This window comes from Parasteatoda tepidariorum, chromosome 6 (assembly GCF_982258835.1).
Source record: "Parasteatoda tepidariorum strain Cologne lab strain chromosome 6, Ptep-v5.0, whole genome shotgun sequence".
NCBI lineage: Eukaryota > Metazoa > Arthropoda > Arachnida > Araneae > Theridiidae > Parasteatoda > Parasteatoda tepidariorum.
Window position 1 is genome coordinate 59,610,136 of NC_141760.1, and position 16,800 is coordinate 59,626,935.

General features: G+C 26.1%; 1 protein-coding gene across 2 annotated transcripts in view; it reads right to left on the minus strand.

Annotated features, from left to right (window-relative positions):
* Positions 1 to 309: 309 nt before the first annotated feature.
* The window catches only part of LOC107455384 (uncharacterized), a 48,277-nt gene continuing 31,786 nt past the window's right edge, over positions 310 to 16,800 (minus strand). The window contains exons 1-12 of one of the 2 annotated variants that reach the window (XM_087165921.1): positions 16,491 to 16,795; positions 15,174 to 15,252; positions 13,837 to 14,003; positions 13,213 to 13,253; positions 12,486 to 12,593; positions 12,271 to 12,390; positions 9,699 to 9,788; positions 9,471 to 9,510; positions 8,577 to 8,663; positions 5,771 to 6,753; positions 2,132 to 2,245; positions 310 to 529 (exon numbers count right to left, since the gene is read on the minus strand). In XM_087165921.1, the coding sequence (XP_087022047.1) occupies positions 410 to 529; positions 2,132 to 2,245; positions 5,771 to 6,753; positions 8,577 to 8,663; positions 9,471 to 9,510; positions 9,699 to 9,788; positions 12,271 to 12,390; positions 12,486 to 12,593; positions 13,213 to 13,253; positions 13,837 to 14,003; positions 15,174 to 15,252; positions 16,491 to 16,530 (1,989 nt within the window). In that variant the 5' untranslated portion in view covers positions 16,531 to 16,795 and the 3' untranslated portion in view covers positions 310 to 409. Of the gene's footprint in view, positions 530 to 2,131; positions 2,246 to 5,770; positions 6,754 to 8,576; positions 8,664 to 9,470; positions 9,511 to 9,698; positions 9,789 to 12,270; positions 12,391 to 12,485; positions 12,594 to 13,212; positions 13,254 to 13,836; positions 14,004 to 15,173; positions 15,253 to 16,490; positions 16,796 to 16,800 lie in introns of those variants that run through there. The other variant, XM_071178618.2, reaches the window with a different exon arrangement.

Here is a 16,800-nt window from a genome sequence, read left to right on the forward strand (position 1 = left end):
TGATTTAAATTTTCTTTAAAATATAATATATATTATTACCACAAATTTTTTCTTCACCAGGTAAATGGCAATTTTATAAAAACACTTGTTATGCACAGTGGTCAGAATTAAAACTTAAATTAACAACTGTGAATAAGTCAGAAAACATTTTAGAACTGGTAAAATAATGTTTTTCAAGAAAGAAAGAAAAAGAGTATTAATTTTTTCAAAATTTTAAAGCATATATACCTTATTATGCAGGAAAGGATCAAATTGAACTATTTACACAAACCTACCCATTAATAAGATAAAAGCGCTTAAAAACGAAACTTACATATGCAATTTTATTGTTCCAAAAAAATTAAAAGTAAATTCAAAATAACATATAAGCACAGGTTTATTTACATAAAGTTAGCATTTAAGTTTCTTCTCAGGCAAGTTGGCTTCGAGAAATCTGCTCTTTTAATATTAAAATACTTTGCCTCTGGTCAGGAGGCAGCATCGAAATTTGTTCATCAGAAAGTTGAAGAACTTGCATAATTAGGGCAGCCTGAAAAATATAAAATTGCTAAATACAATAATGAAGTAAAAACAAAAAATAAATATTAAATAAATATCAGTTTTGAGGAAAACATAATTAAATTTTTCAAATGCTGACCTCAAACTTTAGATGGATAGAACATAATAGCTGTACAAATATAATCTAAAATTTTTAATCAAAGATCAATTTTAAAGATCAAAAATACCTAATAAATAAATGAAAGATCCTACTAGAAAAAAAAGAAGAAAAAAAACAGAAATTAACATTTCTAAAATTATGATTTTTAACAACATATCCTGGTATTTTAGAGAATTAAGACACGATGTCCAGTCGTTAAGTGGTTTGTTTTCCAGCTGTGACAAAGGTTTGTGGTACTATCCTCGGTTCAAATTTTAATCAAACTTTTACTATTGTGGTACTATCCTCGATCCAAAGTTTAATCAACCTCTTATAATACCAACCACACTTGGAAACTAAACGCTGGGGGTTTGGTGTTTGTCTAACCACCCAACTTAAACATTTGCTCCTGCACAAAAGTCTTAGGTCAAGAAAACTGAAATAGGCACAGTACACCAAGACCCTTCATAGGCTGTTGCACCACTGCTTTTAGTTTTTCAAGAGATGACTATAATCAAATTACGATTTCTGTTTAATCTTAGAAATTCGAAATGAAACAAATAAAAAGTCCTATAAGTGAAAAGCATAAACAAAACCAAAACTTTAGTTTTTAAATAATAAATCATAAATAAAAACATTCATACTGCCCTAAAATAATAACTTATAACTAATCAATCCTGATACTGACAATGATGTTGCTAAAAAGCTATCAGATGAGGAATGATTAAATTCTATTCATAAAAATCATGAATAGAATAAAACTAGCAGGGAAAAAGTTCGCAAGATTCTTTCCATTCCACTAACAAAAGGGAAATAGCTTATATATGATTGATATTTTTTATTGTATTATTTAAAAAACTTTCTTTTTTCATAGAAAAAGGTTTTAAACTTATGAATTGATTGATATATCATTCTATACATCATCTATTTATTTCCTTCTCAGTAATCATTTCCTTTTCATTGTAATTCCATGTTTCATCTATTGATTTCCTTCTTTATTCTCTTCTCAAAAATAGCTGAATGATTTCTTTTTTCTTCAAAGGATGCTTTATGAAAAATTTATTCTTTTCCTTAGTTAAAATTAACAACTCCTAATGCAAACTGTCACTTATTTAACTGAATATTGGAGAAGATACAGGCAGTTGTGAAACAAAAATTGACAAGAAAAGGAAAGAAAAAAAGAAGAAAAAAAGAAATTTTCATACAATAGTATTTTGCAATGCAAATTTGTGAACATAATGGTTACATTTTTAAATCTGTTGTTTAAGACAATACCATCAGACACAATAAATGTATTTATATCAACATTTTGAAAAACATAATACAGACTCAGGGTTTTGTGCAGACTGCAGATTAGTCAGCCACTCTGAGTCTAAATCAAAGATTGATAATCTTATGACTGTTAAAAACAAATTGGTGGGCTCTAAATTAAGAAGAGTTTTAAGCTTTATGTGCTTTTTAGAAATAATATGTTTAGAGTTGAATTTATCATACCTTCTCTTTATCTTGAGGCATTGATGTTGGAAACATTCCAGGAAGAATATCAGGTGCATTTGAAGGAGCAACAGTAGTTCCAGGTTCACTCTTAATAATAGGTACTCTAGGACCCTAAAAATAAGTATGTATTAAGTAAATGGAACAAATCACAAACCTAATAAAAACACAATAAATATCAAAAAGATTTTACACAAACAAGTGTACTAAGGAAATTTCAGTACAACACACTTTTTAATGATAGTAATTCTTTGGAAACAGCTCATTTTTTTCAATTTAAATTAAACTAAACAATGCGTTTCATATTAGTCAAAAAGTAAAACATTCTCGCATGGGGACTGGTAGACAATGCTAAGTGCATTGCTAGTGGCATTGTAGTCAGAACTTTAAACTCATAGATCTGAAGCTGGGTGAGCTTTCTAACGCTGTCAAGGATAGAACCTGAGTCCTTCAGAATGACAACACAGTGCTTTAACCACTGTACCATCTGACTCTTGAGTAAACTTCACATTTAAAAATCAGGGTTGGCAGGTTTTTGACATGTGACAGTTTTTGACAGTTTAAACCATGGTTTAAACCGTCACGTCAAAAACCTCACTGTCAAAAATGTCAAAAACCTATATTCATATGTGAAATTTAATTAATACATAAAATTTATATATTTTTTATAAAGGATAGTGTTTCTAAATATGTTCTAGAAAAAATAAATTTAAAATTTTGAAGAAACACTTATATTTTGAATAGTAACCAAAATCTTGTACTTTTGAAAGCTCACATCTTTTGTAATATTATGTATTCATTTTCATGCCTTATTGAAAATCTGCAGTGATATTATTAAGAAATTTATTTATAACCAAATTTAGTGTATAGTATAGATTATACTAAAAATTAGACATTTTTAAAGATAAACATTAGCAGTTTTGCACATTAGACATCTTTTAAAGAAAAATCTTTTTAATATTCTTTTAAATCTTCTTGATAATCTTTTTAACATAAGACAATACAAATTTAAGTGCTTTCTGTTAAATACACAGAGTAGTTAGTGTCGATTTACAGTATATTCAGCCTATTCATTTACTATGCTGAAAATTTAGTTTATCCAAATACTTGTGAATTTCATTTTGCTGAATACTATATACATAGTTTTGTTGAATATCTAAATATTCAGCTGTTAAATAATTACTTCTTGCTTTCAAGATATGCATTATTTGTATTCTTAATACAAGTGGGGGAAAAAAATTAAGAGGTAAAAATTGTTTTAAAATGATAAGTGTAATAATTATAAATAAATATAATAAACAATATGAATTATATTTATCATTATTCACAAATATAACTACTTTTAAATTCAAATTAACAATCTGGATAATAAAGATATTCGGTATAACATTAAAAAAATTTTTCATACACTTGTATCAAGTTTGTATTTATACAACATAACTTGTAAGTTCCTTATAAATATTAGTTATATGTTCCTTATATGTCAAAAATGCATAGTAATAAACTTTTAATTTTCTTAAGTATCAAAAAAAAAATTTTTTTTTTTCAAAATATAAATATTTAAAAAAATGTTTTGCAAAATTTTTCTGCACATGCATTTGAATATAAATTTCTGAGATTTAAAATCTGTTATTTTACCTTAATTTTAATTAAAAAATATTTTAAAACCTGCTGATTACCTATAGTATAATTAAATTTCAATATAATGCATGGCAACTGTTGGTAGTTTTGAAGTTTATATATTTTTTTTGGCAAACTTTAGTTTTTGACGGGTTTTTGACGGGCTTTTGACGGTTTAAACCAGTATTATACCCTTGTCATGTCAAAAACCACTTTTTGACGTCAAAAACCCAACCCTGTTAAAAATATGACCACTACTTATGGAAATATATGAATATAAATATCAATGTTTTGATAAGCTTTTTAAACAGAATCTAACAGTTTAATTCCTATCATGATAAATTGATAGAAAATGCAGAAGTACAAATAGAAATAATATAAACATATTTAAATTACAAATACTATAAAAAGTGTTCTTATCTTTAAATTTACTATACATAAATTATTATTTAAAAAAAAAATTAAAAAACGCATTAAATATTTGGGTCAGATAAAAATTACACCGAAATTTTGTAACAAATAAAAAAAATCAATTACGTCTTATTCATTCTAAAACGACAAAGCCTAATGTGTTTAAAATATTAAACTTCCTCACTCTACTAAATTTGTTAGAACTCATTTTTTGTCAATTCCATCATTTAAGATATTGCAGACTTTAAAAACACATGGCTCAATTTTAAAAAAAAAACGGGGCAGTTTTAATAATTTTTGTTAAAATAAGTCTTGGTGTCATTTACACTTATTTCAATTTTAGTAACTTTCAGTATTTTAAAAAATTAAAAACTTGGTGTACCAGATATATCACAATAAATCCTTGCAAAGTTTGAATTATTTTTAAAAAAAATTATTTTTAAAAATTTGAATAAGTGTTAATAACAAAAAATCCTAATTTTACAAAAATTATTAGAAATTTTAGAATTTTTTTAACTTTTTTTACAACTTTCGTAAATGGTGGAATTGCCTTATACGATAAAATTTTAAAATCCTTAAATTTACTATGCATAATTTCCAAATTCATTCTTTTGCAACCTCTTTATTTCATTAAAATAAAATATATTAAAGTTTTAATAATTAAAATAAATAAATAAATAAAAATAATAATAATAATAAAAAAAAAATTTAAAAAAAAACAGAAATAGCACAAACATAATATAGAAAAACTTGCACTAACATTTGAACAAAGTAATTCTCGTAAACTTAATTTATTCCATTGGCTGATTTGGAAATATCTACAGAACATATATGCCTCAGTAAGACAAAAAAGGTTTAAGAACCGTGAAAAAATATTTACATCAAAAATTAAAATTTAAAATCTTAATTTCTAGACAGCTTATAAAAATTGTACAAGTCTTATTCAATCAATAAAAAAAAATGTTAAATGCATTTAAAGCTTCCTCACTTTAGATAGAATTCATTACAAAAAAGTGCCCTTTTATTATGAATTAATTATACAAGAGCAAAATCTTAATAGGCTTTTGTGAAATTGAGTAAAAATGCAATTGTAGAAGCACAAAAAAAGTCAAAAATTTTTTATCATTTTTAGATTCAAATGAAAAGTTTTTAATTATTAATATATTAAGGCATACACAACTATGAAATTATTAAGTAACATAACTACCAGTTTACTCCTATTTGGCTGTGAATGTTCAAGATAGTACTTAGACTCAAAAGGGTAAGAATTAATAAAGTATTGTATTTGAAAAAATTAATGTAAAAAATAAATTATTCAATTTTCTTCTCAGATCTACAAACTAAGATTGAAAATGAATAAGTTTTATGTTTAAAGGAAAATATGTAAGTTTCATCTTAAATTTTCAAAAGTAAATGAGCAATTAAATGCCAAAAAAAATTAAAAATTTTATAAATTTGAAGATTAAATTTTTTGTTAATTTTGACAACTGTATAGAATTATTAAGTATGGTCTGATGTTTATCATAATACATAATAAAAAAAGCAAATAAAAATAACAATGAAAAATCTTAAAATATGTTTTTAAAAATATTGTTAAAATGAACATACTGCAGGTAATCTAGAAGCAGATGCTGAAGCACCATCTAATATTGGTGGTTTACGAGGATCTTCAATTGGAGCAGGCTTAACTCTCGGATCAGAGCCCTGTCGAGCTCTAGGATCCGAATTAGAAAGTCCACGAGGATCTCCTTGCAACATTCTGGGGTCTGCTACTCCACTCATCATCCTGGGATCTGATCTTCCTTCCATTGCACCAGCTTTAGGATTTTGAGCAGAGGAGATTCTTGGATCAATCACTGGTCCTACTCTTGGGTCTGGCAACTGGCCACGCATTGCTCTGGGATCGGAGGAGTTTAAGGATCTAGGATCTAGATTTTGCAAAATTCTAGGATCAGGATTTGCTGCAGCTCTGGGATCAGAATTTGGCACTGTTCTAGGATCATGACTAATCATAGTGCGAGGATCGGTACCAGACATTGCTCTAGGATCAGAAATGGACATTGCTCTAGGATCTGAAATGGGCATTCCTCTTGGATCTGAAATGGGCATTCCTCTTGGATCTGAAATGGGCATCCCTCTTGGATCAGAAACTGGTATTCCTCTAGGATCTGAATTAGGCATTGCTCTTGGATCAGAAACTGGTACTCCTCTAGGATCTGGAAAAAGCATACCTCTTGGGTTGGAAGCAGAAATTCCCCTAGGATCTGGAACAGGCAATCCTCTAGGATCAGGAACAGATATTCCCCTTGAATCAGGACCTGTGATTGCTCTTGGATCTAAGTTTGAAAGACTTCTAGGATCCATACCAGGCATTCCTCGTGGGTCAGGGCCAGATATTCCTCTAGGATCAAGTACAGGCATAATCCTTGGATCTTGCATTTTAGAATTAGGTCCTTGCAGCATTCTAGGATCAATACCCGCACGAAATCTTGGATCGAATAAATGGTTATTACCTTCTGGGATAGGCAAGTTTCTCATATCAGAATCTCTCATTGGTTGTCTCATATCTTGATCAATGTTCATAGAAAAACCTAAAAAAAAAAGAGAAAGAGAACACCAAACTATAAATTATTATTTAAGAAATGTATTATTAAAATAAATATTATTAAAGATTTTCATTGCATATAAATAGTTTTCATATATTCTTCTATTTGTTTTCAAAATAATAAAAATAACTCTGTTCAACAGTTTTTCTTGTGATATTTTAGCTTTTCACATTCTTAAAACTTAACCTTTTATTGTTTTCTCAAGAAAATTATCCATAATTAAATGAATGTGAATAAAATTTAAGTACTATTTATATAAAGTGTAACATCAATATCCAAAATTTCTGCCAGCAAAAAAAAAAATACAAAAGAAAGATTTTTCTCTCTATTTAAGTAGTTATAAGCAATGGCATAGTCAAAAAGGGTTCTTAGAGGTTAATCTCCCTTCCCCAGAAAACAGTTTTAAAAATTAAATCAGTTTCCGATTTGATCTTCCTTCCATTACACCAGCTTTAGGATAATTATAGAAGCTATACCATGCTAATAAGAAACATAATAAAATAACAGTAACAGCAAACACAAATTTCACATCAATCTAACAGTATTTAAAACAATTTCAAACATTTGAGAATTTTTAGCTTTAATTTTGAGGTATCACATTTCTGTGATACATCACTAGTTAGGAACTGCATAATGACATTTGAAATAGGGTACAATTTTTCCAATTATCAGAAAATGCAAACGGCTTAGTAAGAAAGAGAATGTAAGAAAAATAGAATAGTATGAGGCTGATAAAAAAAAGCCAGTAAAAAAAAAAGCCAGTTATGTATGATTCGAATAAAAGATAAAAATTTAAATTTTAAAACAAAAGTACAAGATTTATTCAAAATGATGCTTAGAATATATTTTTACAAATTGGTAAATATTAACCTCACTAATTGTCTCTCCTCAACTTATAATTTATAGAAATTATTCAATAATTAAATTTAAAAGTAGTTTAATGTTTAAAAATTTTCTTATTTAAATTACCATGAAATTAAAATTTATGAACAGAATTAACAATTTTACAGTCACACCCAGAAATATTTTCTGCTGGATCACAGGCCATAAATATTAATATAAAATTATTATAATGAAGCAGTACACAACCCTTAATAGCACAAATGGCATAGATTGTTCTTTCATATTAACTTATTAAACAAATTACTTATTAAACAGATTAACTTATTAAACAGATTCCAAAGATGTACTTAATATCTACTACTATTTAAAACTTATTAATTTCCCTATCTCCTTGAATATTTGAGGAAATGATGCCTAAAAAATGATGATACAATTGCTTCTTATAAGAAAACAAAAGAACTTGCATAAAACTTTCTCAAACTTCTTGAAGAAATTAGACTATTACTTGTGTACATTTAGATTAATCAAATCACATTTTTTAAAAAAAAACGATGTTCGAAAAAAAAGAATGTTCTGCAAAATTAAACTGTTTATAATTAACTCTTTTTATAAAGGTAGAAATTTATAGTATGTTACCAAAATGCACCATTTGTGAAACTAAATAAGGATTTCCAACATTTAAATATTAATCTAAAATTCAGTCCTTTAATTACTTATTTATCTTTATCTTATTATCTTATTATTACTTATTTATCTTAATTCATAAATCTTTGAACTTATATTAACAGAAAACAAAGTAATTGTAGGACATAATTATTTTTAAAAAAAGTAAATGTAGGCATTCACCATCTTTTTAATAATTTTTAGAAAGAACCCAATATCACAACTCTAAAGGAGAAAAATCTATTGATTTTTCTCCTTTAATGAAAGATAAAAATTACGTCATGAAATAATACAGAACAAACCTTTAGCCATCATATTAGATAGCATACTGGGAGGTACTAATGCAGGTGTTTGATTTACAGCAGGAGGATTAGACTGCACAGGTATTCCTACAAAAAAGCATAAGGTTATTAATAGCAGGGGCAAAACCAAAGGGGGAATCATGGGATTAGCAGAAAAACCTCTATAAATTCAAAAAATCTTTGAAATTTTAGGTAACTACTCATTTTTTTGCATGTTTACAAATTTTCAACAATAATTTAAATCTTTTTTATACTGTGATGAACGTGTAATAAATTGGTATCTCCTAAATTTAAGTGTAACTTCATGTGAAGGAAAAAATGGGAAAATTTCTTATCTCAGTTATGTAACAAACCAATAATATTCCATAAAGAGAAGAGGTATATAATGGTTGTAAAACCACTGGCGATTTACTAATCAACTAGTTGATTAGTAAAATTAATTTAAAGCAATTATATTTTTTAAAATCTATTTTCAATTTTTTCAGTTGCAAGTAGAGAAAAACTGATTAACTTCCTCAAACTTTAGAAACAGGATTGAATTTTTGTTATCAAAAACTTATTTTTGACATGCCAATCAAACAAAACTGTTTTAAATCATCAAACATCTAGGTTCAGACATGAGAATATCATAATAGAAAGAATGCAGTGTAATAGCATAAAATCCCAATTACATTAAATTGAGTGCGTATTAAAAATTTATTTTATTACAAATATAAACTTAAAATGTTTACTTGGTTTCAAAAATGTTGAATGTGAGGTTTCGAGCATTAAATATCTGACAAAGGGTTTTTGACATGACAATTCATCCACGATTAAAAATGTCAAAAATTTGTCAACCCCGATGAGTAAAATATAACAGTTCCTAATAAAAATTATAGTAAAGAATCTATTTACCTCCAGGGAAGAAAGCTGTATTTGTTTCCATTGCATTAGTCTAAAAATTAAAAATTATATACATTATTCAAGAAAATGAAAATTACACATAACAGCAAACAGTTTAAAGATTGTGCTGAATAATGCAGTTGACATGCAAACTGATACTGCTATTCACTGTTAAAAATTAATTATTTTCCAAACATTAGCTTCAAAATGTGGACAATTTAAAGCATTAATACAACTTACGGGAGGTGCATCTCCGGGAACAGCAGCTGCTTCTGAAGCTGGTGCATTATTCGCAGCAGTTGGAACTACTAATGGCCTGTCAAGTATTTTCTGAAAAAAGAAGTGAAAAAAAAACTGATGAGAAATCTGTATATGCAAAAAAAAGAATAGAGTCACTTTATTTTAATATTTGATAGAATTAATAGCCTTCTTTTAAGTTTTGTTGTGAAATGTATCTAAAAATACAAGTTTTAAAAACATATACAATTTCACTAGATAAAGATATTTTTAGTTCCTTTAATCTTGATGATGATTTATGAAGAATAAGACTCTTCTTTCATATTCTAAAACAGTACAAATATTATTTAAGATTATATTTTCGTTCTACAAAAATTGTCACTTTCACTTAACAAAAGGCAAAGAGAAAAAAAAAATCTTGAAGAAAAAATCTAAAGTTTGAAAGTTTACATTAGTCATTTACTTGCAGTCTAACTAATAAATCATAGTGTAAAGAATGATATAAAAGCTTTTAGCTGCCAATATTAATTTCAATTAATGTGTTGACAGAATTTTGAAAGAGATATCTCCAATACCTTTTATTATATGTTATGTTGTATTATATAAAATAATCAACGAAGCAATAAAAAGAAAATAAATTAAAATATTATTTTAAAAAAAGATTAGCAGGCCTTTAGATGAAGGAGAAACTTTTAAAAGGTAATTGGTGAATTTCTTTTTTTGTCCAATGTACCATTACATAAAAGGAGGCTTTTTAATAATACATACAATAAATACATATTTTAATACACCTTTTTTAAGCAATTCTGTTGAGCAAATATTTTTAAATATATTTTCATTGTATTTTTATTTTATATTTCTTTTTATTATTTTTATTTTATTATATTTTTATTATATAATATTCTTATTTTTAAAAAAAAAATTACACACTTATGGTATTATTTTATATTAGTTTAATTTTTCACTAAGGTAAACTCTTTATTTTTGAAAGCCACTTTGATAAAAATTTACAGTTTAAAAGCTAAATCAAAGGTTTTATTTTAATCATTTTAGTTATGCAGTCACATAACAAAATTAATAACCTTTGATTCTGGAAGCTGGATGATTTGTACACATTTTCTCATACCTACATATAACAAATTTTAACATTTTTTATGAGTTGTTTCCTTTAATCAATTATATTTTTTATGTAAGTATTAAGTTTGGTCACTTAATATATATAACCTTTTACTACAAAAACATGTAAATGGATTGAAATATGCTCTTAAATATTCAATTTTACAGTGAGTTGTCAGTAGTCACTACAGATCTAAAGTTATCAATGGTCATTTAAATTACCACTGAATCTTGAAGCATCAAATACTTTTTAATCACCAGTGAGAACTAAAACGATGCCAATTTAGTGAAGATTATTTAAATTTTTGATTATTTTTAATGAAATTCTTCAACTTTGAGTCCTGAATAAAATCTATGAAAGCCACATAAAATGTGTAACAATTAGCATCCATAAATAATATTCACTCCTATTTTTATATAAAATACATAAATGTAAATCTAATATAACAATTACAACAAAGTTGTTATACATTCAGCCTGAGCAAATATATCATTTATATTTGTTATAGCCTTTAGAAGATGTATATAAGATAAACATAAGGCTTCTTAAGGCCAAGTTAAGCTAAAAACCCCAGAAAAAAATATTTACATTACAAATTCTTAACATTTGTTTTCAGGAAACGCTTATGCTATAGATTTTTAAGAATCAAAATAAACAACAAAAAAATTCTTTTTCTTCAAATAAAAAAAAAAACATTTTGTTTTTCAACCTAAAAAAATTTTTTAGGCCTTTAATCTTCAAGTTAAAGATTTAATATCTGATAAATGACTGAAAAAATTATTAAGTCAATCTTAATACAGTAGAACCTTGATTAACTGAAATAATGGGACTGACACAGATCACCAAAGTAATTAATTACATCAATAAACAGTAAAGTTCCTTTTTTGATAATAACATACTTCTATTTTTTGCAGTAGAGTAAGCCATGATAGTCAAATTAAACTACACACTATGAATAATGAAAAGAAAAATGAAACAATGAAAATAACAATTTTAAAATTTCTTTAGCAAAACAAAACCAATACTGTCAATTTCTCTAACTCACAATATGTTTATTTAAAGATATAGACACAAAGTTTACATTAGAAGATAAAAAGGTTAGAAATAATGAATATAAAAAAAAATTTATTGTGGGCTTTATTATGGCAGTGTGTTACTGAAAAATGAAACATAAGAGTGCATGTAAACAACAACAACAAAAAACTTTGGGATCAAATTCTGTTCTTTGAAATCTTGGATAAAAGAGATTCTACTGTATGTATAAAATATTAAAATGCACCATAATAACATTAATAAAATATACTTTTACTAGAATATTAAAACAATATTTATATTGATACAATTTTAAACAATTTTCAATTTGAATACCAATTACTAGATGAAACTTTATATTAATAATTTAGCAACAAAACAAAACAAAATAATTTTAATCAAATGAAATTTCTCTGAAGTACTCACAAGAGCAACTTCAGGGTCAACTATGTGCATTATCACTTGAGCTTGAAGCAAAGCATATGCGAGTTGGGGATTCTGAAGAAGTAAATTTCGAGCTTCATGAGGATTGTTTTCGATGCACATCTAAAAAAAATTATAGTTCATGTTAGGAAATTAAAACTTGATTTAAATTATGAGCTATAAACACAACTTCCAAAAAGACAGACTTAAATACATACTTTCATTTGTTTCATTAATTCAAACATTTGCTCTGGCGGTAGACTTGCCACAGCTTTTGATATTTCTTCAGGAGCTTTTTCAGTTGTAGCATCAAGTGCTATATTTTCCTGGAACAGTATGACCACTTGAGTTATTAAAGAATAATAAATTTTTAAAATTTTATCTACAACAAAATTTTAACTCTTAATTGCTCTTTAGAAAATAGATGTTTAACTCCAAAAATTCTTATTTATTTCCTCTTAACCGTACAGCATAAAAAAGAAACAAATAATGTGATTCTAAAAAATAAAAACAATTGTGATTAGAAATTTTTAAAAAAAATTATAACTGAAAATTTTGAAATAATATATCAAAATAATTCAGTTACAATATAATATTAAAAATAATATCTACTGTTTAAAGTGAACTCAAATTCATGAAAAAAAAAGTAATGTTTTTTTTCTTTCATGAGTCGAAAGAAATTAGTCACTTAATTATTCAAAACTTACGAATCTCGTGTATAAAATTTTATGAGTAATGTAAAAAGAAACTCCAAGTAGATAATATGGCATTTACATAGTACTGTTATGAATGTATTGTTATGAATGGAGAGTAATTTTGAAATAATTGTAGCAATAAATTTTATTCATTTCTACATGCTTCATTCATAATGAAATATGTACCTTTACAGCTTATTCAAAAAGAAAATAAACGAAAAGGGAAAAAGAATTAAAATACTTTACATACAGTATCCATTTTTGATATGCTAAGTCCACCTTGAAGAAAATCTAAGTAAAAAAAAAAAAAAATAGTTTTTCAACAAAGAGTGAAAGAAAGTTGTGGAAGTCAATAATATATTAAATATTTAAGATATATCCGAAACTTGTAATAGCTTTAAAAAATGGTGCTGTTATACTAAAAGGAATTTTTGCAATAAGTAAATTTAAATGAAAATTCTCTTATCACATAAATATATTTTTAAATAACTAAAAACAATTTAATAACTATGAAAAATTTCATACAGTGAATTACTAAAATTCAAAAATTAAATATGTTATGACATAAGAAAAGTTTTAACCTTTTGAGCATAATAGAAATTGAAAATTCTCTTATCGCATAAATAAATTTTTGAATAACTTAAACCAATTTAATGACTATGGCATATCTATAATTAAATAGGTTTTGGAAAATGTTAAAAAAAAATATTAATCTATAGAGCATTTAACCTAGAAATAACCTGCTTACTTTCCAAGATTACAAACATATTTACAACAATGTTATAAAATATAAGGGTAATGGAGAGCAAATTTACACAAATTTTTAACGCTAGGTTATGCTAATATTTTTAAAATAAAAATTAAAAGGTCTTACTTTCTAGCTCTTCTTTACTTTTACCACTTGCAGCAGAATCAACTTTTATCAGTTGGCCTCTAAAAACAAAGTCATTCAATGCATGAATGGCTCTTAAAGCCATTTCTGGGTTTTCATATTCACAAAAGGCATATGCTATTTGGTTAGCAGAACTTTCATTAAAAAATCTGAAAGTAAATAAGTTCAGGAATATTTTTATAACAATGCAATTGAAATAGAGAATAGATATAAAAAAAGATCCATAAAATAAAATTACATCTTAATAATTTCTATGACAAAAAAAAAAGAAAAAGATTTAATAAATTTTGAATAACTTCAATATAACTTTGCTTCTAGCTCTGTAATTTAACTGATAAAATAGATTTTTGAAATAAAATTTTAAATTTCTTTTCCCTGTTTAATAGCATTTATGAACAAATTAAAACTAATCATTTTTTGCTGAGTTATTAAATTTAAAACATTTGTTTTAAACATTAAATTAAAAAAATGTATTTAAAACACTTTTTTTAAATTACTTTACCTATCCCTTTCAAAATTAAAAAATTACTAGAGATTACAAAATTAAATTAAAAGTACTTAAAGCGTAACTAATCTTTCAGTCAGAAAAACAATCTCATTTTCTGTACAATAACAGTGTCTAACAAGCAGTTGTTTTCCACTTTAGTAACAGATGGCTATAAATTTGCAAAAACCTAATTTTTTTTTACTATTATAATATCAACTATAAGAAATAAGTTCTTTTTCTATAGTTGTATAATTTTTGTGAATGTTCTCAACATTTAGTTTTGTACATAGTAAAATAAGTAATCGTTTGGCCAAGACTTCAAAGCTTGTAATCATATTCAAAGCTCTAAATAAATTATTTCTTTTTATTCTTTTAAACATTTTAGATAATGGTTCTTTTAGATTTTAAAAAAAAAATAAGAATGTGTCTGAAAAACAACATATAGTAAGCAATTCTAAGATTTAAAAAAAAAAATTAAAAATAAATGCTTTAAACAACAAAAACAATGTTTTAAACACACAAAAAAAAACTTTATTTTCTAAAAAATAATTGATTTTTTCCACTTCGATTTTTGACACTATATAGAAAGTTTTATCCACTCGGTGTACAAACTAGATGTCGGTGTACAAACTAGATGTAATAAGTTTATTTATTTATTTTTTTTACATTCCATTGGTTTTTCTCTCAAAAATTATATTTTTTTCCCAAGATACTAAACTACATGGTAAGCTCAAAATATAGTGTCTCTGATTATGGAATTCTATTATACTTGGAAATCACTAATCAAGCAATAAAAATTACTCAAAAAAGCCAGTAAATAAATTATACCCACCTAAAGTCAACAATTGATCCAAACTCTCTCAATAAAAGAGTCAGCATGTCTTCAGTGGTATCTACAGGGATATTACCCACTGAAAGAAAAAAAATAACTTATAGAAAGTAAAATATTTCCTCTAAATTTGAAATATACAGTCAACATGTGTTGTACTAAAGCTTGATAAAAATAAAATTAATCTAAGTAATATTACTATAAAGTAAGTGCATGAAACAGTATTTCATGGCTAAAAATACTAAATAAATTTGTACTAAATCCTTAATTAATTGTTTAAATTAATAAATTTCAAAAACACTTAAATTAAGAACAATCAAAAATAAAACACTTGTTTTATATTGAGACAGTAATGCATCCTGATGCATTGCTACACGCATGATGATGAGCATTGTTCCCGATAGTACATCGATGGTTCCAAGCAAATGAAGAGAGACTCCTGATTAGATAGCTATGACCTCAAGGCCATGCAAAGAGAATTTTCCTACAATTATAAATTAACAGATATTGCAAAGGTGAGTATCATCATCTTTCCCCATGTTTTTTCCATCATTACTCATCAAGCAGCAGAAATACACATTTTGCTGTTACAATAAATCTTGGTGTGACAGAGAATTGAAATGCTATCGAATCTCTCAGCTTTCCAGACATGCTTTTTTATCTTCAATTTGTGAAAATTCTATGATGTTGATTTTTTTAAACCGTTGTTTCTTAACCGCTATTTTGCAGGCATCCACATCTTTAACTATTGAGAAATAATAATTATTGTTAAAAAATATAAAAAATGCAATACTATAATGAAATAGTGAGTTCACTTAAATTTATACATTTTAATGGAAGTAAATATTATAATGCTATTAAAATATTAGGTATAAGATTCTAGACTTTTCTTTTCAATTTGTTAGTCGTTTTGAAGAATAAATTGGGAGTCGTTTTAAAGAGATCAACTGTAATGTATGTAGGAACAATTTTGACAATAAAAAAGTGATACTAGTTATTTAAAAGTGATATTTTTACAGAGTTTTCATATATAATGTAGAAAATTTCATATTCTTATTTTAGTTTTTGAAAGTGTAGATCTTTGCCCGGGGGATGGCTACGAGTTATACTTTTCGAGTTGCTCCCTTTCTGTGATGTTTTTTTTTTTTTTAATTTATTTATTTTCTCGCGGGTCGCTGCCCGGTAGTTGCAAAGACCTGACGTTGATTCTGCCACAGATCACGATACGGAAATCTCCTCCAAAATAAAATTAACTTAATTCTTTTTCTTCAAAATTATCTTTATTAATAACCGTTGCAGAATAGTTGGAGAAAAATTTACCCAATATTGATCGCTTGGTACGGTCAACAGGTGAAGCCATGCTTGCAGTTAAGGGAAGGTCAAATCAATAAACAACTGAGAGGTCAATACAAATAAAGGCAAACTATTTAAACAGAATAATGTTTTAACTATAATTAAAATTTAGCAAAAAGTTTTTAGTTTTATTTGCATAAGTAAAGCCATACGATTTTGGCTGTCTATTTCTGCTTCAGTGAAAAGGTGTTTTCGGAGAATAACTATTGTTTCAGCTAGGTGACATAATAAACTCTAACCAAAGTTGATATTTGGTCAATTTAGGAATTGGTAACTG